This window comes from Phalaenopsis equestris, unplaced genomic scaffold, assembly GCF_001263595.1.
Source record: "Phalaenopsis equestris unplaced genomic scaffold, ASM126359v1 Scaffold000347, whole genome shotgun sequence".
In the NCBI taxonomy this organism is placed as follows: domain Eukaryota; kingdom Viridiplantae; phylum Streptophyta; class Magnoliopsida; order Asparagales; family Orchidaceae; genus Phalaenopsis; species Phalaenopsis equestris.
The window spans coordinates 1,671,857-1,698,853 of record NW_018164789.1 but is presented as its reverse complement, the minus strand read 5'-3'; the positions used below and the strand labels follow the sequence as shown (position 1 = coordinate 1,698,853).

Genomic DNA, 26,997 nt, shown 5'->3' with positions numbered 1-26,997 from the left:
ACAGCAAGAATATGTACCACCCAATTCCTATGTAATAATATACCAACCATCCAAACTTCAGTTTTTTAATCTACAGACCACCAGACTCCTATATGTTCAGCATGAATTAAATGATAAAAATTGAAGTTTATGGGGTAGAAATTGGGCGGGTATGAATGGAAATCTCCAAACAAAAAAAAAAATAAAACTAGAGAAATGAAAGTGAACTCTAATTATAAAACTTTCACATAAATGGATCACCAACATTCTTTTTTTTTTCCTAAGAAAAGAGCAGAGAAATATATTTATTGCCATCCAGCAAGACCAACTAAAACCAGAGGCATATGTTATCTGTCTCATAAACCAGCAAACTTCCATGAACAATCAATAGGAATTACAAGTAAGAACATAAAAAGAAAGGAAAAAAAAACAATAGCTTAATGAGTCCCCCTCCAAGAAAACTGTAGTCGTATCAATTTCAGAACAAAACATTTGCCTAAAAATCAAAACTTTTAATCATACGGAGAAAGAAATTATGAACCATGATCAAAACTGTAATCTTGATAGAACAGCATAGAATCAAACCTCATTTTTCGGTACCTTTTCACTACACTCTGACAATCTACATATTCTCTATTCTAATAACAACTCAGTGGCAGCCAGAAATCAAAATCCTCAGCCTAAGCAGGAAGCCATGAATCAGTAACATAGCAGCCTGCTAGAATCCTCTTGAACCGCCATGATCCTCTGAAACTTACAAGAACAAGAATGCAAACCTTAATCAATCAATCATCAAGCTGCTTGAGCTCAGCCTTAAGCTGCTCCATCTTAAGCCCCATGGACCGTTGCAGGGCCGATCTACCACTCTCCGGCAACCTAGCAAGCAAGCCCTCGAACATGTCGAACACGGACTTGACAGCCTCGCGAGCACACTCGGCCTCCTCGTCGAAGTATACCGTTTCCTTTGACTCCAACGCCGCGTCGATCTCCTCCCGAGCTTCTGCGAACTTGAGGTTTATTTCGTCTACTTCTTTGCCATAATCGATCGGCGGGTTGCTGCAGAAGCCGCGGAGAAGATGAGGATTCGGCACTCTAGGGTTGATCGTGAGAGAGCAGAGGCTAGAGATTTGGTAGGGCGAAAAGGGCTTTGTGAGAGAGGAACAAGTGTTGGAGATGGAGGGAAGAAATTTGGGTAGAAATTGAGGTGAGTGTGTCGATGAACGCTGAAAAAGGCTGAGGGTAATGGATCTCTGGAGGATAGAGCTAGAGATTCGATGCATTACTGCCTTCAGCGAAGGGGATGGAAAGCCAGAAAGCGAAATTAGGGTTTCTTGTTTACCTTACTCGCAAGTCGCGATGGAGTACGAAGGGGGAAAAAATTGCGTTTTCAGAATATATTTTAATTTTTGTTTAAAAAAAAAATTAGGTGGGGCCCATCAAAATACATACTGATCATAGATCACCTGATTTACGGTCAGGATCGGACACCGCATGCATCTTGCATGCGGTGTACGTCCGTATGGAATAATTTTTCAAAAATTTGAGATATACACAGCACTGAAGGAGGAAGTCACTTCATCGACGGCTCACCTTAACATAAATAATCTTTTTGACGCGTGTGACCCGTCGCCTAGCCCGCGACTGTAAGAAAAATATAACCATATTGTACCCATGTCATACCTCTTGCAGTAATCTCATATGTAACGCGCGTGTAATTGCTTTGTAACTCAGTTGTAACTTTACCGCTATACCGCGGGTGTAACCTGATGAAACTTCTCTGTAATGTCGTCCTCGCTAAATGAGAGTTATATCATCCTTGTAACTCGATTATAACCGCGGTATAACAGACTATGAAGACGGTATAGTGAAACAACACTTGTAACCCTCATTGATTAGAGATTACACCCTTCGTGTACCTGTCATGCAACAGATGATTAAGCTCGTCCAATTGGAACCGCGCGTGTACCCTGAGTGTAACTGCGATGTACATGATTTAAAATTAGTGCGTGCGAAGCATGGTATTTAAGCAGCTAGGTTTACTGTTTAATTGTTCTCTGGTCATTTTCTTCTGCAGCGGCAGCTGGACCTGTTGAACTTGAAGATGGAGTACGACTACAGAGACTGTCAGTTTATGTATGACGCAGAAGGAGAAGATGGAAGCTATCCTGCTATGGAAGAAGATGTGGAACTTAAAATGAATGTATGTTTGGAGATATTTTATTATTATATTTAGTTAGGGTTTTTTTAATGTTTTTTGTTGTTATGATTTTTTATTTTTATTTTTAGGATGTATCTGTATTTTTTTAGGTGTATGTATGTTGTGTTATGTTTGTAGAGTTGCATGGTATTAGGTTTAATAAAAACAGTGAAACAAACAGTGAAGTAAATATCCTAGGTGCGGTGGCAACTTTCTGGTTGCAATCTGATTTTTCCAAAAAAATAAAAATTTGTAATTGCCACCGTACCTAACTTATCAGTATATTATTTTTGATCAGTTTATCAGCTGATTATTCAATAAGTTGCAGCTGCCCCAAACAAACCCTGATTTTTTAGGTCATTGAACTCAGCTCGTTAACTACTCATCGAGCTGAGCTCGAGTTAGCTCACAAGTCGATATGGCATATATTTATGAGATTAAAGTATGATAAATATAAATATTAGATTTTGAATATTAAATATTAAATATCAAAAATGTGTCATCAAGTCAACTATTATGACTTCAGCTTAATGTAATAATGAAATTTCAGATTAGTTGAAACGCAACCCTTAGCAAAAATAAACTACTCCTCTCAATCCATTAAACTAAAAAAAATAAAAAAAATACCTTTGCAAACAACTCCACGCATGGACCTCATTATAAATACCCCAAACATCATTCTATCTTCAAACTCAAAATTACAAAAATGCCTCATCATCTTCTCTTAATAAACAACAACACTGCCCTCAATTTTATCTCAATTTTAGCCAAAGCCAACATTGGTTGGATCTTATTTCTACTCTTTTCCGTCGTGATGATTATGGTTTGTGCTTCTCATAATCATTCGTGGGGGTGGCTGAAAGCTCGTGATCGTGCGGAACTCGTCATTAGCAGCCCTCAGCTGCAGCCTGAGGTGAATTGTGAATGCAAATGTGAGGACAATGAGGAAGATGATGATGCGTGCGTGTGGAAGAAGGATATTATCATGGGAGAAAAGTGCCGACTCCCTGATTTCTCGGGCGCAATTATATATGATTCTAAAGGGAATCTTTTTGTACCTGATCGAAGAGAATCATTGGCTAATGCTTGAGCAAATTGCTGCTGAGTTTAAAGTAATTGAAGAGTAATATGGTATCTCTATTTATGTTGTGTTTGTGTTATTAATTTGTGATATAATCAGAGGACAAAATGTTGGTGGCTCTTGTTTTTACAGTATTTATAGGTTATAGATTATGATGAATTCGAATGTCTCCATTGGTCTTTTTTGAATATCATGAAGGGAAATTTCATTTTCTTTTCTTATAATAATGAATAATGGATATATGGGTATAATGTTTATTTTTTTAGAAAATTGAGACGGCAACAACAATTTTTTATCATCTTTCATGAATCTTGATGAATAGCAAGGATTTTGAGGAAACCTTCTGAGCAATAAATATTCAAACATCGATGAAAAGCCATCTAAAGCTCTAATTTCAGCAAACTTACAGTAAAATTGGCCGACCCAACGAGACGAACCCAAGGATATCAAACTTAGTTCAATCTAAGTCAAACAAAGCTTAGATCAAGTTATTAAACCACTATTAGAAGTTTTTAGTACACTTTTGAAAGGTCAAACGAATATTGAATCTGGAAAGCTTATAGTTGAATTGAGCGTCTCGACAAGTCAAATCTGACGAGTCCAATATCGCTCAATTCTAACATTCTTAAGGCAGTCAAATGTACATCAAACATCGTCTAATCAAAGAAAACTCTATGGACTGTCCAATTAAAGAGGTTCATATTTCCGCATTCATTGTACCCGACCTGGAACTCTATAAATAGACCCCCACCTCTCTCATGGATGAAATTAAGCACCGTTCCAGTCGTCGTCGATCACCAACAACCACCGCTAATTGTTGTTGATCGCCGCCGACTTACGTCGACCACCACATTTCGCCCTTTGTCAATCGCTATTGGTTGTCGTCTGCTCCTTCCAATAAGTTCATCCACGCGTCGATATTGAAATTTGGGAGACTTTGTAATTTTTTTCCCATCTATGGGGCAAGGGGATGTACTTATAACCTTCAGTTTATAATAAACTTTTTCAATTGGGCCAAACCCCGCAGTTTGATGTGTTTATGTGTCAAGTGTTACCAGTGACTTTGAAGGGTCAAGCTCGCACATGTTTTACTCCCTCACCGGGGGGGGGGGGGCCCCACCAATACTCTCAATACGCTTCAATACTTTCACTAAGCTTGTCATGTTATTTGTAAATTAATTCATAGAAAATAGATGAATGATTAAAGATTCATCGCACTTATTAAAAGTCTGTTTGAATAAGGGAGAATCCTTCAAGGAATACTTGCTTAGTTTCTTCATTGAAGCTCATCAAATTTCGAGAGTAGATCCAGAGTTAATAAAAAAAGTCTTCCTTAGAGAGCTCCACCTAAGACCTTTTTACTCATCTCTGATGCGGAAGATGGTTCACTCTTAGTCTTGTCTTTTGTGAAATTCAGGACAAAGAAAACACAGAAATCGACACAAAACCAGAAAAACGCAGAGATTTAACCAGGTTCTACAAATATGCTTACATCCTCGGGTGCAGAGCTGCGAATTCACTATTTTAAATGAGTTACATACTCATAGGGTTACACATCTATTTATAGATAAAACCCACAAATAATTATAAGCACACCCTCGCTCCCCCCAACCCACTAATCCAATAGACACACCTCTTCACACCAAGAGACACGCATCTTAATTCCAGGAGACCAACCTCTTAAAATCCAAGAGACTCTAAATTCCTGGTATATGAGTCATACTTAACAAATCTTCACCTTGGTGAATATCCAGCCCCTTAGGAGAAAATCTCTACCTTGCGAATATCCAGCCCCCCTTAGGAGAAAAACATCACGGAGTTTCTTACACCAAAGTGGGTTGGGCAACCATGCCAACTAGCAATAACCAACATTCAACAAGTTCAAGTAACACAAGAACTAGGAGAAAATGTCTGGCTTGGTCAAAATACTTGCTGCATTTTCATCATATGATCCGATAGAGTGAACTTCACCTACAACTGTACTCCCCAACAGTTTATAGATATTACGATTTATAGATATTACTATCAGGTTTCATAGCTCGTAATGTCTTCAAAATTTCTTGTTGTGCCAACAATCTGAAATTTCTGGTTTCATCAAACTTCATTATCTCGAATTTTGCAACAGACATTGTCATTTGAAATTAATCATACAATGAACTTTTCCTGCCTTGTATTGAAAAAAAAAACACACCACAAATAAATTTAAATAAACCTGAAATTATCTCAATCAATTGCAGCAATTTTCTCGCAGTTTCCTGTGATTCGTGAATCAAATTTTTCACATGAAACACATTTTTTATTCGCACAAAAATTTGGCTGAAATACTGCGGACACCGGCCAAACTCCACCTGTCACAATTTCTCCTGTGACAAACCTGTGAACAATCCGCAAATTTTGCAAACTCCATTGTTCAAAAACCGCCTGTCGAAACTCCACCTGCCGTAAAATCTTCTGCGACAAACTTGCGAACTCCGCTGACGAATACCACCTGTCGCAATTGCACCTACCGCAACTCGTCCTGCGACAAAATTGCAAACTATGCTGATCGAGCACCACCTGTCACAACTACACCTACCGCAACTCCTCATGCGACAAAATTGCGAACTCCGCTGGCCGAGCACCACCTCTCGCAATTGCACCCGTCGCAACTCTACCTGCGACAAACTTGCGAACTCAGTTTGTTGAGTACCACGTCTTGCAGCTCCATGTTTTGCAACTCCTCCTGCGACAAACTTTCGAACTCCGCTGGTCGAGCACCACCTGTCGCAATTGCACCTGTCGCAACACCTCCTGCGACAAAATTGCGGACTCCGCTGGCCGAGCACTGCCGGTCGCAGCTGCACTTGCCGCAACTCTACCTGTGAAAAACTTATGAACTCTGCTGGCCAAGCACTACCTGTCGCAACTGCTCCTAACACAACTCCTGCGACAAAAATTGCCAACACCGCTGGTCAAGCGTCACCCGTCACAACTGCACCTGCCGCAACGCTACATGCGACAAGCTTGCGAACGCCGAGCACTACCTGTCGCAACTCTTCTTGTCGCAACTCCTGCGACAAATTTGTGAAATTCTATGTTCACAAACGCTCATGTTCGCAACAACTGCATGCGAACTCATGTTCACGAACTCCACCTCGCCGAATGCCACGAAGGTTCGTGAAACTAACAAACTTTGTCGTCGCACCAATAGAGGAGTATTCACTTCAAATAACCAAAGAAAAAAAATCTTCCTATCTCCAGCCTCAACCAAAGGAAATCAGAGGGACTTTAAAGAAAAAAAAAACTTTACTTTCCTCATATATCTTCCCTCCTATCAAGGGAATATTCCTTTATTCCTTCAAAGAAAAATCTTTGCCTGCCCGCTGGCTATCCGCGAAGGAGCTGTTGCTTGCCCGTGCCTGCTCGCTAACCAAGAGACGAACGCCGTTGTTTGCGCGAACTGCCGAACAATAACCTTCTGTCTGCTTCGCACTCCTCCGCAGAAACCTCGCGGATGCCTAATCCAAACTGTGCGAACGCTTGTAACTATCGCTGGCCCTTTCGAATCCTTCTCGATTGCAAGCAACGAACTTCCCGACCGCAAGCAATGAAATTCTTCTGTCGCGAATCCTGAAAGACATGGTTTGCAAAATCTCCCGATGCCACCGAACTACAGAACTGCCGGCGAACTTCCTCCAGAGTCCCGAAAAAATCTGCGCCGCAGGAACTCTTTCGTGCAAGCGATCCGCGCCTGTTCACAACCTCCTCTACGAATCACACGACAACTTCTCCATCCTTGGTCGAAAATGTAGTTTGCAAACTGCTTTGCGATGTCGCGATCCTCTGTGTACCGCGAACCCCTTACCGAAACAGCCTTGCTTTTCGCCTGGTCGCGCGACCTCTGCAGATCTGATTGCCTGTGTCGCACGAAGTTTGAGAACCTCAACTGCTTGCACGAACTCCCCAGCTGCGGGAACTCCTTCACAGTCGACGATTTGCGAACTCCTCCACCGTGAGATTGAAATTTGGATCCCGCTTGAACAATCCCTGTGGCGACGATTTGCTTCGCGCGAACTATCGTCCCATTCGCGCCTGTTGAACCGTCCGCAGTTATTTCTCTGGGCCGAAATCAGAACTACCTGTAGTTCTTCTTTCTTTGTCTGCATCGATTTCCTCCACTCTAGAATCTAACCACGCTCTGATACCAATTGTTATGAAATTCAGCGCAAAGAAAACACATAAGTCGACATAAAACCAAAAAAACACTGAGATTTATCGAGGTTCAACAAATATGCTTACATCATCGGGAGCAGGGCATCGAATTCACTATTTCATAGGAGTTACATACCTATAGGGTTACACATTTATTTATAGATAAAACCCACAGATAATTACAAACACGCCCTCACACCTCTCTCCCCCCAACCCACTAATCCAAGAGACACACCTCTCCAAATCCAAGAGACTCTAAATTCCTGATATATGAGCCATACCTAACATTGTCCATCATGTTGAAGCTCAAGTCCCATGGATGTTGAAGCTAAGGTTCTAAATGAGCCTTAATTGAGAAAGTTGTGGCTTATTCATAGCTCGTTAAAAATTTTTTACACATGAATAACATATTTGTATTCAGCTCAGCCCGAGCTAAATTCGAGTCGTCTTATAATCTAAAGAGGAATGAACAAGAGAGACCACCTCAGATAGAACAAGAGAGACCACAACCATCACATTTTTCATAAAATCAAAATTGGACTAGCAATTCTCTCTTTAAATTTTTTAAATCACCACTTACCAACCTCTCTGTTTTCTCTTACCGACAAGCACATAATATTGGCACTGCTTGTGCAATAATTTGGCGCTCGATCCGATGCTTGAGATAACAATTGAATGGGACTCTGACATTTTAAAGAAGGACTTCAAAGCCAAGCAAATTGATTTTAGGGGAGATAGATAGTTACATTGATTCGTGGCAATCAATGGATAAAAAAAAGAAGTAATTTGAAGTTAACCAGGCTCTCTCCCCCACAATTTTGGACGCTTGACCCTTGGAGTAGCATCGAGAGAAAAAAAGATAGACTGTGGGAGTCATCGGAGAACACTTGCAGCCATCAATCAAGCTTCACCGCAATTATCCTTAGAATGGTGTGAGAGTGCGCTGAGAGTTCTCTTGAGAGAAAATAAGTGCATGTGTGTGAAATTATCGTACTCAAAAGACTGAAAACTATAAATTTTATTATAATTTATTGTGAATCAATTGGGAAAATTAGTGAGATTTTCTTACACTGTTTAGTTTGATTTTTGCAATGAAATTTGTGTTCTTTTCATCCATAATGAGGAACACATAAATTTCTTTCTCCCTTGCATTATATGCAAATCAATACCATTTTTTTATGCAATTGCGTGTATTTTGGATTTAAGTTGATTGTTTAACATTATACATGCAATTTACTCGTAAATTGATTACTAGAAATAGAATATGATCTAGTACTACGAGAGTAGGATGACAGAACAACTAAGTTAGCATATACTATTTTAAAAGAATATAAATATTGGGCAATAGTGTAGGAAAATTTGCAAATACGTGGGGTTTTGCTGGGTTATGAGACTAACTGTAACACAAAACTCCAAGTTTCTTATTATCATTGAAAGAGGCCAAGGAAAACCATTGTTCGTGATTGTTAAATTCATTATAATCACATAGATAGATTGGATTCATCTAGAATCAATTTATGGGAGACTTTTTATCAAATGTTTAAACTCAAAATTAGTTACTTTTTACAGAAATTAGGGATATAAACTTTAAAATCACAAACTTTCAAACTTTCAAGTTAGACCCAAAATTAGTATATTAGAATTTTTTTTTGTATTTTGGGAGTTTACTGGTTCCCCGCGGGATCAATACATAAACTTAATTTCATATACTATTTGGTGAACACATACATGAGCGTATTGTCGGTGCTTCACAACACTCGGTTTTTATCAAAGGGGTCAATACTCTAACTATAGAGTATAAGAGATGACTTCTTGCAAATAATGAAGGAATATCACTATATCACACAAATCGAGGAGATTTCCTCGATCAAACAACATTTGATAAACATTTAAGTGCCTTAATGATGTCAAAACTAAATGATTTTGAATTTATTTGATTCGTCTGATCGGGACGCTCAATTCAACTATAATCTCGTGAGATTTGTAACCTTTATGACATTTTACTTGGCAAACAAAAACTTCACAAAAGTGGTGTAATGACTTTGTGCGAGCTTGATTCAACTCGTATTGGATCAATTATGATGTTATTGTGTTCGTCTTATCAAGCCGGTCAGTTTAACCATGAGTTTATTGAAATCACAATTCTGGATGATCTTTAATTTAAGTGTAGATATTTCTTATTTAAAAGTTATTTTAAAATTTATGGTAATTTTTTCGAGATTCATGGCAAATGCTAAATTTTTTATTGAGATATTCAAAAATAGATTAATAAAGAAAGGTTTACATACGTGCAAGGGGGCATTTGACTGCAAGGATTATTTAAGTTAAATAGAATTTAGTAAATTCGAATTTATTAAATCTACATATTATTAAATCTAAAATAATATTTGATCCAATTAAGTTAAATTCAGTTAAATTTATTTGAGGTGTTTATAATAAATTTATTTAAAATATTATTTATCTGATTAAATTCAGATTTATTAATCAGATAAAACAAAAATTAGATTTAATCTAATAAATTTATAATACTTGCTGGATTTTAAATCCAACTTTAAACACCCTCTAATATTTAAATATCTAACACCTGAAGATTTTTTGATGCCGTTTTCTCTTCCCTCTCCGTCGAGCCCGCGAACGGAAAAAAAATCACTGCTATTTTTAAAATTTCTCATTTTGCTTCATCAAGGAGGAGGGCTTATAAACCCTAACCCTAATTAGCAAATCGCTCGACACCTGCTTCTTTCGGCTTCAATGGCGGCCCCTACCATGCCTGCTCCGCCTTCTACCTCCTACCCCTCGACCCCACAGCTGTCGCCGGGGCCTGTCCAGGGCGGGACTTTCGGCAGTGCTTCGCTGTACGTCGGAGATCTCGACAAGACAGTTACGGAAGAGCAGCTCTTCGAGCTGTTCAGTCAGGTCAGCTCCGTCGTTTCAGTGAGAATTTGCAGGGATCTGATCAAGCGGGTGTCACTTGGTTACGGTTATGTCAATTATCACACACCGCAGGAAGGTATTTTTATTTTTATTTTTCTTTGGAATTTATTGGGTCAGTGCAATGCGCAAGATTTGTGATTGCGGGTGTTGTTGTTTTTGAGTTATTCGGTTCTGATTCGTGTCGAGTTTTTGCGTTTCGCAAATATTTCTATCTATATCTGAAGGTCGTTGTATTGGACTGGGTGGCTGTTTGGTAGCAGGATTTAATCCAAATCCTGCCAAACAGCAATAAGGACAAATTTAAATCCTACAGCATCTAAACCTGGCTTCTCCTCCGATTTGCCTTAAATTAGGTCGATTTACGGGATTTAGCGGAGCTGAAGCGCGCGAAGGAGTGTTGGAGGAAGGAAGAGAAAGACTAGGGTTAGTTGGGTAGGAGCGGAGAGGAAAGGGGAGTTTTACAGGAGTTTCAAAGATCTTTGTAAGTGGCGATCGGAAAGGGGAGTTTTACGGGAGTTTCAGAGATGTTTGAAAGAGAAATAGGATTCGTTATTAAATATAATTTTTTTAAGTTAATTTTAATCAATTAATAATGAATAACCATTAATTATATTATTAAATTAGGTACATATTTTTCTAGTTGGTTCTAATTATATATCAAGTACAGTTATATAAATTTACGGGTAAATATTTTATAATTAATTAATATAAATTAAATTACATATTAAGTTTAATTAATTTATCAAATTTAATTAATTATATGTAAATTAATAATTATTTAACTATTGATTAGTTAATGCATAAAGGTTTTGCTTGATAAATAATTAATTTTATAAGTCATTGTTAATAATTAATTAGTTTGGTATATAGTAAATTATTTATCAACATATTTAGAAATAAAATTTAAATCAAATTTAATTATAATTAATAATTACATAATTAATATATAATTTTAAATTTATATTTCAACTAACAAATTTAAATTCTAAAATTAATTTCGAAACAGTTGAGGATTTAAGTGTAGAATTTAGGTAGTTCTCAAGAATGCATGAAAAACACATGAAACAACTTCACCTAGTAGCCTTTGACTTTGCAACCAAGGTTGGCGAGAAAATTATCTTCACATCATAAATTCTTCCTACTTGTAGATTAAATTTTGATGTACTATTCTAAGAGAGTTATTATTCTCACAATCATCAATTGGATTTGGTTGAGGCTTTACAATACCTAAATCCATCCATGCTAAACATTTGATTTTAACAAACACCATCCCTTTTTTATTGTAGTGCTGGTTAAAGATGTTGAAATACCATTGCCTTGCGATGCCCATCTTCTATTTGGAGCCTTATGCTTGCAAGAAACAGTATCCAAAATCGCACCTCCCAAAACAATAAAAATAGATTTAGCAATCGTTCCAATTACATTGGTGTTTGATGTGATCTATATTGTTTATTTTTTTGCTTTCATGTCTTATCACTATAACATCACTGGTTATTTTCAAACTATCTGCATAAAATATTGAGATGCAACATTTTTCTTCAAACTATCTGCATAAAATATTGAGATGCAACATTTTTCGTCAAATTTTTGAATTGAGATTATTTTCTTCTTTTAGTCAGGATCTTGCTTCACATTATGAAGTGACAACAACTAAATTAGATATAAATATTAATTGCACAATGCAAGAATTAATGAATCCTAAAATTAAATATTATAAATTTTCTCCTAAGTAGACTTTCATGGATCTTAGTGATGAGAAATAAAGAAATAATATCAATAATTGTGGTGCATTTGGTGGTGGTGGGGGTGGACATGGCTGGAGGTGTGATATTGTAATGTTAGAATTGGAAAACAAATGCTTTGGAGAAATGTTGGATGAGATATCTACTAAAGAAAAGTTAAAAAAAATTAGTTATGCTTTATTTGCGGCAAACATGCTAAAAAACCATTCATTTGTGATTAAACTCATTTGACATGGCTGGAGGTGTGATATTGTAATGTTAGAATTGGAAAACAAATGCTTTGGAGAAATGTTGGATGAGATATCTACTAACGAAAAGTTAAAAAAAATTGCGGCAAACATGCAAAAAAACCATTCATTTGTGGTTAAACTCATTTGACATGGCTTTAGGTTTTATTCTATATATGGAGAGATGTGCCAAACATAGGTTTAGGTAGCTTTGGCATGTAAACTTACAAAGTTGGTCACTTAATGTTAATGTAGAAGAAATAAGAAATGAAATACTAAAGTTAATATAACTAGATATTGTATAGAAGACCTTATAATATGCTTATCACCTTCAACAAGAATGAGTGGTTTAGGGATATGAGGGTTGTGTGGGGGGAGGGGGGCGGGGTGGTAGCACTGTAGGTATGTGTGCATATGGGAACATCCATCTATTGACATATTTATTGGTGGGAGAGAGGCAAAGAGGAACAATATACAATGCTAGAAGTTAGCGAAAGATTTCATGTTATGAATTTGCATTTTTTTTTTGCTGGGTTTTAAGTTGGAAAAATATACAATTCTTGAAAATAACTGTAATTTATATGTTATCGAAATGTAACTTTTTTTTAAGTATAGGTTATTTAGATGTTGGATTTATGAAAATCACTCCCTTATGAAAAAATCAAGAAAATATATGGAGGGCCAATCGACTTTGCTGATGTTTAAAAACATATATTTAATGGATCAAAGCTTATTTTGATTGTTTTGTTGATTAAAAGTAGCACACAATGCCTGTAGAGATATGTGAGCATGAGACCCACTACAAATAAAGATATAAAACTAGCTTACATAATGAATTTCATGCAGAAATTTAGTGAATACTTTGCTAAAAAATGTCATTTGCCATATCGAAACCCCCATCACGTCTATCCTTTGAATCATGAACCATCATTCTTAATATAGCTCTTAAGTATGTTTGACAACATATTTTTCCACAAATATTGTTTGTTTATATTTGATAAGTTTATTTTGGATAATGTTTTTGTTTTCCACATCTTTTCGGTCAAATTACTATTATTTCACTGGCCATTTAAAGTTTGCTAACTTTTTTATTTTACTCTTTATTTTTAGCTAGCCGTGCCATGGAAGTTTTGAATTTTACTCGATTAAGTGGGAAAACTATTAGAATTATGTTCTCGCAACGTGATCCTAGCATTCGTAAAAGCGGATACGCGAACATATTTATAAAGAATCTTGACACAACCATTGATAACAAGTCTTTGCTCGATATCTTCATGTCCTTTGGACCTGTTCTTTCGTGTAAGGTAGCAGCAGACAGCAATGGCCAGTCAAAAGGATATGGATTTGTACAGTTTGAGAATGAGGATTCAGCTCAAAAAGCTATTGGACAGCTTAACGGTATGCTTGTAAATGAACGAAAAGTCTATGTTGGCCTCTTTATGCGTCGACAAGAGAGAGATAGAGCGAATGGATCTCCTAAATATACGAATGTTTATGTAAAGAATTTACCTGAGACATTTAATGAAGAGGACTTGAGAAAGGAATTTATTGAATTTGGTGATACTGACAGTGTTATAATTATGAGAGATTGCCATGGAATTTCAAGGGGGTTTGGTTTTGTAAATTTTAGGCAACCGGGCGCTGCTGCTGCTGCAGTTGAAAAACTTAATGGAAAAAGGATAAATGATAAGGTATTGTATGTTGGGAGGGCTCAGAAAAAGGCTGATAGAGAGGCTGAACTGAGAGCTAAATTTGAACAGGAGAGGAATGGAAGATTGGAGAAGCTCAAGGGGGCTAATTTGTATCTCAAGAACCTTGATGACACGGTGAATGACAAAATACTTCAAGAGCTTTTTGCTCCGTTTGGCAAAATTATCTCCTGCAAAGTAATGATTTTGATGGTTTTTTCATCCAATTTTTTTAGGGAAATTTACATTAGTAGCACACTATTCTTATGCATTTTCATATGTCACGCCCAAACTTCAATACTTACATACATAGCACTTTGGTGCTTTGAACGTATGCAAGAAAAAGTGGATTTCACTTTTAAAAAGTGGCAATTCTTCTATTTTTTATGTGATATTAAAGATTTGATTGCTATGTGTGTAAGTATGAAAGTTTAAGTGTGAGATAGGTAAATACATTAAGAATTGTGTGCTATGTATGTAAATGCCCCCCCTTTTTAATGATTTTGTCATTTTTTTTTTTTGGGTTTCTTGTAACACTTTATTTTTTATAGGTTATGCTTAATCCAATTGGGCAAAGCAAGGGTGCCGGTTTTGTGCAGTTTGGCTCTACTGAGGAAGCTAATCATGCTGTAAGTTAATTTGTTGTTGCCTTCTTTGGATTTAGGTTACTATGCTGCTTATTAGTTTTTATTTTGGCAAAAATGTGGATGTCTTTCAGGTAAATGAGATGAATGGTAAAATGATTGGGAGGAAGCCATTATACGTTGCTATAGCTCAGCGGAAAGAAGAAAGAAGGGCCAGACTTCAGGTAGAACTTTAACTGTAATAGGTTCTTGGGTGATATTTAAGTTATTCGTTTTTGTTTGTGGATTTTTATATGTACCATGTATATCTTTTAGTCACAAATTTGCATTTTACTCCATCTTCAGGATTGCAGAAGAGTTTCGTTTATAATTTATTTCTGCATACAAAATTTTTGATTGTGTGTTTACTCTCTATTAAGGCAATATAGTCCTCTGCTCTATTCGTCAACCCAATTCCGGGGAGCACCGGTAAAATAGCCCTCTCTTTCTTCTTCCTCTTTCTGCAAAACCAACTCTCTTTCATCACCGTCTGCTCTCTCCCTCTCTTCTCCCAAATCTAACTCCCAATTGCCTCCTCTTTTTCTCCTACCTCAAAGATCCTCTCTCAGCCCTTGTTGAGCTTGCATGAACACCTCACACGACTCTCTCTCACACGACTCTCTCGTGTTCGCTTTTGGCACAGTGCTGCTAGATAGCATCTTGATCTGTTGATGATTTTTAACCAAGCTCAACTTTTTGTTCCCCCATCATCTCACAATCTTTTGCTCCAACCTGTTCGCCAAAACACCCACCTTCACCTCTCAATCTCTCTCCGGACAGAGAGTTCACACAAGAAAATCCACTACTCCTAGTTTACCCTCTTTTCCTCACTTTGTTGTCTCCCTCATTTCCACCCCTCACTATCTCTCCCATTTTCTCTCTAACACTGTTTTTTTTCTAAACTCTCCCTTCTCTGTCTCTCTCAAACATCCTCTCCCTTTTTCTCTCTCCAAAATGAAAAGAAAAGAATAATCAGAAAGTATGTCTATTCCAAAAAAAGAAGTGCAGGAAATTCGTTTGTTTAATTGTTAACTTTGCTTGCAAAGGAATAATGCAAAAGCAGACTCGCCAAATTGCCAAAAGATAAGCACTCAAGTGTATCTTTCTGGGTGTGATGGGGAAATTCTATGTTCACAAATTTCTTATGCAGGAGAAAAGCCCCATTCATGCGCTGGAATGATGGGGCGCAAGACTCAGGACCACCATATAAACAAAAAAACTTGTTAGCTGCTTTCTTGATTCTGTAGGGGAATGTTGATTGGGTGCATTAGTATTTTCGTCATATATAGTTTTTTAAGATAAAAACAAATTTTCTTACTATATTGTAATTAATTAACATCTGATAATTAGCATTAATTGAAAGTTCTATCTCCTTGTCGAGAAATAATTAATTATAAGGGCTTGTGCTAATAAGAAACCTTCAAACGGTTTTTAGCATTTTTGCAATATGAGGACGAAATCTCTACTTAGCGTTTTATCTATAAATCTAATTTGCATTCTAAAAATTTGATCCATAAATATCAACAAAACCCTCTTTGAAAATAGTCAAGTGCAAAATTTAGGAGACCAGAAAAAGAGTTATGTTCAACCATTTTTTATTTTTTAGTAATCTTAATTAATTATATTTTACCTGGCGTCTGAGATCGAAGAACTCATCCATAAAAGCCTACAAAAGTGAAATCCATAGCTCCTAAGGTTCAAACTCAATTTTTCTAGTCTCTCTATCTCACACAATAGCAACCTCTTGATATCCTACTCTATCATCTCTCTTAAAGGCCCTTCACATGAAATGTTAGTCTCTATTCCTTGATAATGGGCTCCCTTCATGAATTATGAGTTTTGCCACTGCTTATTGTGAAATCGGTGAATATTTTCTAGCTTTCGGTTATTGAATGCTCGAACCCTTTTCCGAGCTAGAGTATGTTGACTTCTTGAAACTCATGGTCCCTTTCACTTCTTATCCCATCATCTCATAACGTCTAGAGCAGAAGCCCTTTTTGAATCTATAGTAAGCTTCATTTGTGGTTTTACAAATTATATCTAAAATGTATTTCTACCGAATCTATTGTCGACTCCTTTGCTTTTTTATTTATGTTTGTGCATTAACTATAATTTGTTAAGTTTTATACATTTTAACGTAAATGATTAATTATTTTTTTTATATTTTTTTGTTTATGCATATATTTGTTAAATGTTTAACTGTTGAAATTTAATATCATTTTGGTTGAACATCGAATGGGTCTCAAGTGAATCAATCAACCACAAATATATGGCTTTAATGTTTTTTTGTTATTTTCAAAGTTTCATTTTAAATGAAAACATAAACTTGTTTGATATGTGATACTTTGTATACCTATTTTGAGCAAACATTGAACAACGTTTGAGGTCATTTTTCTTCCTATTTTTTGTGCTTATTTCAATTCTTCATTTTCAATAGTTGTCATATAATTTTTATTAATTTAGGAAAAATATATAATAGAGTAGCATGAGATTCCTTTTATGGTTATGAAGGAGAGACGAATGTGAAGGCATATTAAAGTTGTTAAAGGCAACTATGATGAAAAGAGATCAGATAGTAATTTTAGTTTTCGAGTGATTAAAAATATTCAATCATAATAGTGTCATAAGAAGGATCAAATTAAGATCTCATATTTTACATTGATTATGGAGAAATTTACAAAATATATTCTAGTTGAGATGCTTTGATCTATGTACTTTGTTCTAATCTGTGAGATGCTTATGTAAAATGGTTGTTTGAATAGTAGAGAGTTTCTAGATGGAAAGTTACTTACAGTTGCGGAACATCAAGTTATTATTTTTAATGTTGTTGACACGGGCGCTAATGGAGCCTGATTACGGGCGCTAAAAACAACGCCCGGCTCGGGAGGGCCGACCCGCCTAGCATCGCAGAAGTGGGACAGGGAAATCGCGATCTCTCAGTTCGCGAGAGGGAAGACCCTCGCGAGGGCGGGAAATGGGGATCGAGGAGGCATCGTGTGGGAGTGTTTTCTGGATTCTTTTTGGCCTTCCACTCTCTTTGCTTTGTGCAGATCAGATTAGTGTTGTGTTTGAGTTTAGTTTCAGATTTTCTGTGGTCTCTTTTTCTTTTATGGCTGTGTTTGAGGAGGTGGTGGTTCTCCGGTTGTGTCTTCTCCGAGGCAGTTATCATATCTTCCGCTTTTATTATCCCCAACATATCTCTTTCACTCCCCTTAGCTGCCGACCGCTTCAAGCTTCTCCTAACCACTACATGATCGTTGTCGACCACTCACAACTCTTCCCACTTGTTGTCCCTTCAATTCCACACCCTCCCTTCGCTACAACCCGCCTCTTATGGCTACCGTCACCCCTCCAATCATCCTCATCCCTCTAGCCGACCTTCACCACCTATTAATGATACATTTAAGAGTGTTTTTTTATATTGTTTCATGTTTTGTGTTGTTATTTTCTTTCAAGTCATGGTGTAATCTTATTTTAATGGTAATGAAAGTTTTGTTTTTCAGTGTTTCCACTATTGTTTTATAGTAGTTGCGATATCATTTGATATCAGAGCCAGCTCAGCCCTAGTCTTATCCTAGGGTTCCCCAGCATCTGCCCCTGCCCAATTCACCTCCATCAAATTTTTTCTATCAATTCTCAACTCTAGTCATGACACTGCGAAAAGATATGTCATGCTTTGCTTGGGAAGAGATCCAATGTGAAATTTGTCATCTGCAACGAAGATTAGCCGAGCTAGATGACGGGAGCTAGGAATAGATTACCTTCGACTGCGGTCGAGAGGGTCGTGGGGAAGACAAAAACGAGGATCTTAATCCATTCCGTAGAGAAGATCATAACGACAAAGAATTTCGGCTTTGTTGTTTTGGTATTCAATATCAAAGGAGGTCAAGAGAAAGAGGCTCTTTATGGAGGTAGTTGTACTTTGGCATCAAGATGGACCTTCCAGAATTTAAAGGAGGTATGGATCCCGATGAGTTTATCGACTGACTGCAATCTGTTGAATGAATTTTCGAATATAAAGATGTACCAGAAGATAAACGGGTCAAGCTAGTCGCTATTAAGCTGAAGAAGAGAGCTTCATTGTGGTGGAAAAATGTGCAGAGGCAGAGGAAGAGGGAAGGCAGTGAAAATATCACTAGGTGGGAGAAAATGAAGAAAGTAATGTAGAAAAGTGCCTCCCACCCTATTATCGTCGGGATATGTTTCTATAACTCCAAAACTTGCACTAGAGGGATCTTTCAGTTGCAGAGTTCACTGTTCAATTTGCCTACTTGCAGATGAAATGTGTGCTGACAGAGTCAGAGGAATATACGATAGCCATATATTTTGGGGGTTTGAAACTCGTCATCAGCAATTTGGTACAGTTGCAGCTATACTGGACATTAAGGAAAGAGAACAAAAATAGAGTCGGCAACAATTATCTTTCAATCAGCAACCTCCAGACAAGCTTTCATCTACAATTACCACGACCGATAAAGATCTCTCAAGAGACACAAGCAAGCCTGGACATGGGAATGTCACTGCAGATCAAAGCGGGAAGAAACAGGAGAAGGGTAACTCCTCTGGCACGGTGTCAGGTGGAAGTGCTACCGATGTCACGACTACGGCCACATTGCTTCTAGCTGCCCCACGAGTAGGATAGTGACACTCACATATCAAGGCGTCATAGAAGAAATTAGCGACTAAGAGAAAGTCGAGGAACATGATGAGCAGTCTTAGCTTCCCTCAGATAAAGGAGAGGCACTCATAATTCTTCGAATTATACAAACCAAAGACACGAGGGATTCACAGTAGTTTCGTCACAACATATTCTACACCCACTGCACAGTAAAAGAAAATTTATGCAGTCTCATCATCGACGGCAGAAGCAACAAGAACGTGACATCGACATAGATGGTAATGAAATTAGAACTCGCAACTCAGAGACATCCCCAATCATATTCATTGACTTGGCTGCAGAAGGAGCATTAGGTCAGCATCGGCTGAAGAAGTTTGGTAAAAATTTCAATAGGAGACCAACTTTAAGACCAGGTGTGGTGTGAGGTAGTCCCTATGGATACCTGTCATATTTTATTGGGATGATCGTGACAATTTGACCAAATTACTCAGCACGACGGATATAAAAATACATATTCTTTCACCAAGGACGTGAATCACATCACTCTCCTTCCTTCGACAGATTCTGAGGTCAAAGGATCCCTTTTCAACAGAACATCATCATTGAAACCAGTTTTAGTGATGACACCAGACGAGAGGATCGAGTCATCCACCCCTGACATGAGATAAATATGACCATGGGTATATCAGGACGACACTATATCGACAACATCACCACAGTGCGGGAAGGGTTCGATTAGTATCGCTACACACTCGATTGAACCGATCATATGTTACTTTGGGAAGATTCAACAGCATATGCATGGTACACCACCCCAAAGGACAGATCGATGTGGACATTTATTCGCAAGTTAGGGAAGACCCTTAGATGCCTCGGGAGACAATGTAGTCGTTAGTGGGATTCAGGGGTGGCTGACTACGAAAAAACCAAAGCTTTCACTATGAAGTTGAAGCCTCCCCAACCCCACGAGACTAACACGGGCACTAATCGCACTCGATTACAGGTGATAAAACAATTCCCAGTTCAGGGCGTTGAAGAGTATGTGGTTCGGGGCACTGAGCAGTGCCATGTTACGGGTGCTAAAATCAACGCTTGGCTCGGGTGCTGCGAAGGCAGGGCCAACCCGCCTAGCATTGCAGAAGCGGGATAGGGAAATCGCAATCTCTCCCGAGGGTTCTCAAGAGGGCAGACCCCTGCAAGGGCAAGAGATGGGGATCGCGAAATGTTTTGATGCGTGAAGATGAATCGCCTCTAGGGAAGCTTCACGAGGCTACCGTTCTTGAGAGTGTTTTCTGGATCCTTCTTTGCCCCCACTCTCTTCCTTTGCGTAGAAGCTTTCTTTAGGAGTCTATAAATTGTTGTTTTTGGATATGCGGGAATCAAATTAGGGTTGTGTTTGAGTTTAGCTTAATATCTCCTTTGTGGAGTCTCTTCCCCCTTGTGAACTGTTTCCAAGGATGTGGTGGTGCTCTGGTTGTATCCTTCGTGGTGGTGGTGCTCCGGCTGTATTTCCTCCGAGGTAGTGATCGTATCTTCCCCTTTTATCCTCCTCAAGCCTTCTCTTTCACTCCCCTTAGCTGCCGACCACTTTAAGTTTCTCCTAACCACCACACGATCGCTGCCGACCACTCACAACCCTTCCCACTTGCTGTCCCTTCAGTTCCATACCTTTCCTTCGCTACTACCCATATCATATGGCTGTCGTTGACCGCTGGTTACTCTACGGTATACTTAGTGATTTAGGGTTTAAATATTATAAATTTTAAAAATATATTTTATACATCTAATCTCTTAATTTTCCACTCGTAATCACTACACACCAGGTATAAACGCAAATGCACGTATCGCTCAAGTAATATAGTACTTTTTTTTTTCGTCACGAGTATTGAACCCATAGGGAAGTTTGTAAATTTGACGGACTTAAAATAGGCTCTAGCTGAATCTAAGAAATCTTAGCTAGGAAATAGATTTGGTTTTTAGCGAGCTATAAATTTTACTAAACTACTATTAAACTTCTAAGTTAACTATTTAGCTAAGTATATTAAACTAATTTAAGCAGAAGGTTCAAAATAATTACACCAAGCTAACTTAAGTAGGAAGTTCAAGCTAATTAGATGTTCCTCCCTTTGCAATGAAGCTAGTGTAGGTGCAACTAAACTATAATCCCTAATTAAAATCTGTGACAAATAGGAGCACCCCTTTTCTTTACCCTTCTCCAAGTGCATAAAGAAACTAGGTTAACATAGGATTTGTTTTTGTCTGCCAGCCTAGAAACCTCCTAGTTATCACCGCTAAAATCATCTCCCTATCTATTTGCATTAACCCCATGACTATTTTTCTTCACCCTTAAGACTAGTGTGGTAATCACTAGTTGTTTGAAGCCATAACCCTCCTAGATCTTATGAGTTCACAACAAATTTTAACACTACAACTGCCCATATTGCAATGTAAATGAAGTTCAGATAAAATATCATCCCATTCATTGAAGTAACAAGATTCTAATTAAATTACTCTCTACACATGCTACTAATTTATTACAAAAGGAAGGAAACAAGTAAAAGACTACTCAGATTTCATTGAAAAAACCACAAAGCAAATCATCTTATATGAAATCAAAGTCAAATATTATAAAATACTTCAATAGAAGACAATGGAAATACAAAAACTTATCTTCTTTCCTGAGAAATGAAGAAAAGATCCACCACAAAGTTCTCTCCTAGTAATCTCACAACAAATCCTTGCACCTCTTACAACACTCAAAGTAATAACAGGAAAAACAAAGGAAAACTCTCACTTTGTCCTTCAACTCTTTGCACTCTCTTTTCTTCCTTTAACTCCCCGAAAGCCTTCTTTTTTTCCTCTGCAATGAATCTTCCCTCAAAAAGCCTCCAATCATGTGAAAAACTACTGCACAACTGCCCTGGACAGTTCTGGCGCCTAGGCGTCCATCCCTCTGTCGGCTCGGCAGAACATCTGGCGTCTATGGCGCCACCTTCTCTGTTGCTTCTACGGGTTCCGACGCCTAAGCCTCAAGATCAGACGCCGTGGAGCCATGGAGTGGTGCCTGGGCGCCTGTTTAGCTCCAAGCTGCAATGCTCCATTCGCTCTGTTTCGCTCTATTTTCGCTCCAGTTTGCTCCATTTGCTTTATCTATTATATCTGCAATCAAAACCATAAAAATACTTTCCACTAAAGTGTAATATCATAAAAAATAAGTAGTAAATGTAGAAGGAAAATTAGCACGTTAAAGGTACATGCCAGTCGTCACCCCTCCAATCATCCCCACCCCTCTAGCCAACCTCCACCTCCTATTTGGATACAATTAGGAGTGTTTGTTTATGTTGTTTTTTGTGTTGTTATTTCGGTTCGAGTCATGATGTAATCTTATTTTAATTTTAATGAAAGTATGTATTTTTGTGTTTTCACTAGGTATCAATTATAGATTTATTATTAATTTTGTTTTACATTTGAATCTACAAGTTATACAATACAACATAATTAAAGTTCAAGTTTGTCATTAATTTATGAGTATTTTAATTTATTTTAGCTATTATAGAATTCCTTTTGATAATTGTTATTATTTATTAATTCGTTAGGGTATGTTCTTAAATTTATTAGAGAGCTTTAAACACGTACAATTTGAATCTTCTCTTTTTACAAAATTACCTCCCTTCTAATGAATTAACTTGTGAACTCATATATGTGCGTATGTGATGATCAAACACTTGGGAATTTGACAAAAGCAAAAATTTTAGGTTGGAGTTTTGTTGTGAACTTCAACATGTGGGAGTGCATTTAAAAATAGAGGTATATGCTGTTAGTTTTGTTAACAACCAAGATTTTTATCGATATCTATGAAATAGCACACAAAATTCATCGTTCAACAATTTCACACTCATCTTTTTGAAAAAAAATTAAATCGTATCTTAGGATGTGTTATATATTTCAGTAGACGTTTGGACATGTTTATAGTTTTTCTTTTTTAATTTTGAGCATGAGCTGAGTAGGATAAAACAAAAGCCTATTAGTGGTTCCAAACATGCATATTTCTCCATTTGTACCTATAAATGGAGCTACTTAGCATTGGAATTTTGCTCTTTTTACCTTTTTTTTTTCTGAATAAAATCTTTCATAGTAGTTGATTTATTTTGAAGTTTCAAAATCTATAAAAGTGTCAAATTAGTTCCCGGACTCTTTTAATTATAAAATAAAATAGTTCTCATAGGGGACTATTTTACCATTTTGACGGTTATCATTTATTTTGTTATAAATTTCCACCTGGCTTTCATTTTTTTGAAGAATTTTTTTTTTCCTTCAATTTCTATTTGCAGGCTCATTTTGCTCAGCTTAACGCTCCAGGAGCAATGAATCCTCCAATGCCTGCTTTGCCTGGCTATCCCCCCGGTCCTTCGAGGCTTCTTCCACAGCAACTTTACTTTGGTCAAGGAGGTCCTGGACTCATGACACCACAGCCTACCAACTTCGGATTTCAGCAGCAAATTATTCCTGGAATGCGACCGGGTGTTGCCGCAAATTTCATGATGCCTTACAATCTTCAAAGGCACGGTCAACCGGGGCAGAGGATGGGTTTTAGGAGAGGCGGAATGCCGCAGCAAATGCAGCCGCAGGTAAAATGTTCTCTTCGGACAATTCTCTTTGAATAGGCAATCATTCCTTTTATTTTTTTTTTAAGATTTGCATACTTAACATTCAATTATTATGTATTTACATATCTAACATCTAAACTTCAATTTTACATGCATGCCATCTGTTATACTGCATGCCATCTTGTTATACATGAAAAAAGCGCGTTTCACTTTCTAAATGTTAAAAATAATGATATCATTGATGTGATATGAAAGATGTTGGGTGTATAAATGTAAAATGTAAAATTTAGATGTTACATATGTAAATACCAAAGAATTGGGTGTTATATATGTAAATTCCCCTATTTTTTAGGTAACGCATATGATCATATGATGATGACCCATGTTGATTATTTATTTTGTGTGCCGGAAATTCAATGGCCTGCTTGTGGTTTTATTATTGTAATCCGCTGCATGAGAGTTTGATCCTTTTATTTTTGAAGGAACCATAGAAACTTAAAACTGTAGAGAAGCCTCTTATGTCCGAGTCTCTCCGACATGAGAGTTTGATCCTTTTAGAGGAGCCCATCTTGCTTGTCATACTTCGAACAATAGGTGCGATCTGATGTTTTTTAAATATTAAATTCTGAGCTTTAAACAATACCTCAAATCTTTTGTGTAAAAAAAATTAGGATATAGATGGCACATTTAGGACTCTAGGACTCTAGAACTAAAAAAACCCTCCTACTAATAGTCAAAGGATCATCCTAAAAGAGTACGGGGACTAAATTTACATTTTTATAGACTTATGGACTAAAATGTCTCCTTACAAATAGTCGAGGATCATTTTGACAATTTTATCTTTTATTAAATCCTTAATTAAATTGGCAATGCTATAAATGATTCACCAATTGAGTGGCACAGATGGGGATGCTAAGATACAGATACTTTAAAAATAATGGCATAATAAGAAATAATTATATTTATGAGATGGTGGGAATAGTACCTTTTGTGTGGATATTTTTGATAGTGGAGAAAGTAAATTGGGTTTCAAAATAGAGCGCAAAAGATGCTTAGGGTTTAAGAAGGGAAAAATATGATGAAACAGATAACTAAGGGTAATGAGAATTATGATTTCTAATATATTTTATGAGTTAAGAGACTAAATGCTTGAATTGTTGCACAACTAGTGTTTGTAAATTTTTTTTACTTCTAGCTGATGGTTTTTTGTAATGATATAATAGTTCAAAATTTATTACCAACTTTACTTTCTAATCTCCCAAATAAATTCTTTTTCTATTTACATTAATATTGTACTCTTTTTTTTTTTTTTCGTGGATATTCCATCAAACACAGTTCAACCATAGGAATGCCAACCAAGGCTTCAGATACATGCAAAGCACTCGAACTGGTGTTGACCCATTGATGCCTTCTGGTCTTATGGGTCCAATGATGCCTTTGTTATTTGAAGCAAAGAACATCCACACTTCGCCCGTTGACGTAGTTCGAAGCCCCGTTCCAATATCGACACTCGCGTCTGCTTTAGCTTCTGCGCCTCCCGAGCAACAGCGAGTGGTGAGTCTGCTTCATGTTTAAATTGGAAGAGTTACATACACCACTCAATTCTTATTTATTTATATATGGAACATCTAAACTTTCAATTTGAACATATGTGCCCTGCTTATGCATGAAAAGCTACATTTCACTTGTTAAAAGTTAAAATAATAGTATTTTGGGGCATTTACATACATACCCCACATAATTCTTATATATTTGCTTATCTAACAGCTAACTTTGATATTTACATGCATTCCACTCTAGTCTTTAATATCACTTCAAAAACACCACTAGTATTAACTATTTAAAAAGTGAAATACACATTTTTATGTATAGATTTATAACGACAAAGTGTTATATATATCTCTAGCACTGTTTACGTTATATGAAATACTTGGGTGATATAAATGTAAAAAAGCAAAGTTTAGGTGTTTGATATGTAAATACATAGGAATTGAGTTGTGTATTAAAAATTTGATCATAGCATCTCCCTCCAATTAACCAATATTATTCATGAAATATTATTTCAGATGTTGGGAGAGCAATTATACCCTCTCGTCGAACAAATTGAACAAGATAATGCGGGGAAGGTGACAGGTATGCTACTAGAGATGGATCAAACAGAGGTTCTTCATCTTATAGAATCGCCGGATGCTCTAAGGAAGAAGGTTGGAGAAGCCATGGAAGTTCTTCGAGTAGCTCATTCGAGTGGACCCGATGGAGTGGACCAGCTTGGTTCAATTGGGCTTGAATGATTAAAGTAATGTCTTTGATTTGTCATCATAGGATTTTCTTATTGTCAATTTATTAGGGTTTTTGAGGTTTTTAGTGATTGATACCAATTTTTGTAGTTTGTTTTGGCCAGGTGTGCTTTAGTTTTGTGCCTGTAGACCAATTTTTAGGAAGGCAGAGAGAGGAGTTTGTTAGTAGGATGGATTTTGCTTTGGTTAGATTTAAGAGATTACTAATTATGGTTTGTTTTATTTAGTGCATTATGATTAGCAGTTTCTAGGCATTTTGATGGAATTAATTTTGATTGTTTTAGAATGACGAGCATAGAATACTTTGAGTTCTGGTTTTGTCAATGTTTATAATGTTTAAATTCAGTTTAGTGGTCTACTCGAGATGGTTGTAGTGATTTTTTAACATTTCTTTTGAGTATTATAATATTCAGGGTTAATTATATACACACCAACCAAAACTGACTATTCACAAAACCACCCTCTTTCATTTTTTTTTTTTTCAAATTCTCATTAAAATATCAAAATATATGCTAAAACCCAAACTAATATTTTTCATTTTTATTAAATTTTTAGTAGTTTTATAGTGATGTGTAAATACATCAATTTGTTAGTTTGAAAAAAATCACTTGGTGCTTAGTTTGTAAATATCAATATTTTGGATGATCTTTATGTAATTTGTAAACATTCATTCTAGAAAAGATTTACTAGTATTTTCTTAAAAATATTTTATATAACAATGCAACAAAATAAACAATTATACAGTTAGCATTTGAAAATATAAGCTCTTGTCCAATTTAAAATAATTAAAAGTGTGCAAATTTCTGTAACAAA

At 36.8% G+C, this 26,997-nt stretch overlaps 2 protein-coding genes across 2 annotated transcripts; one reads left to right on the top strand and one right to left on the bottom strand.

Moving 5' to 3' along the window:
- Nucleotides 1-664: 664 nt before the first annotated feature.
- LOC110026036 lies at nt 665-1,350 on the bottom strand. Its single transcript, XM_020726787.1, has one exon. It carries the CDS (start codon nt 1,257-1,259, stop codon nt 765-767), a length of 495 nt encoding a protein of 164 aa, XP_020582446.1. The 5' UTR covers nt 1,260-1,350; the 3' UTR covers nt 665-764.
- An 8,687-nt stretch (nt 1,351-10,037) lies between these two features.
- LOC110026039 (polyadenylate-binding protein 3-like) lies at nt 10,038-26,472 on the top strand. Its single transcript, XM_020726793.1, has 7 exons — nt 10,038-10,458; nt 13,462-14,237; nt 14,591-14,668; nt 14,758-14,847; nt 23,612-23,908; nt 25,223-25,441; nt 25,954-26,472. Exons 1-7 carry the CDS (start codon nt 10,200-10,202, stop codon nt 26,176-26,178), a joined length of 1,944 nt encoding a protein of 647 aa, XP_020582452.1. The 5' UTR covers nt 10,038-10,199; the 3' UTR covers nt 26,179-26,472.
- Nucleotides 26,473-26,997: the final 525 nt, after the last annotated feature.

Excerpts from the sequence above, each read along its gene's own strand:
- LOC110026036 (XM_020726787.1), bottom strand. The coding sequence starts at position 1,259 with ATGCATCGAATCTCTAGCTCTATCCTCCAGAGATCCATTACCCTCAGC.
- LOC110026039 (XM_020726793.1), top strand. The coding sequence starts at position 10,200 with ATGGCGGCCCCTACCATGCCTGCTCCGCCTTCTACCTCCTACCCCTCG. Across the intron at positions 10,459-13,461 it reads TTATCACACACCGCAGGAAG|CTAGCCGTGCCATGGAAGTT; the intron begins GTATTTTTATTT and ends CTTTATTTTTAG. Across the intron at positions 14,238-14,590 it reads GCAAAATTATCTCCTGCAAA|GTTATGCTTAATCCAATTGG; the intron begins GTAATGATTTTG and ends TATTTTTTATAG.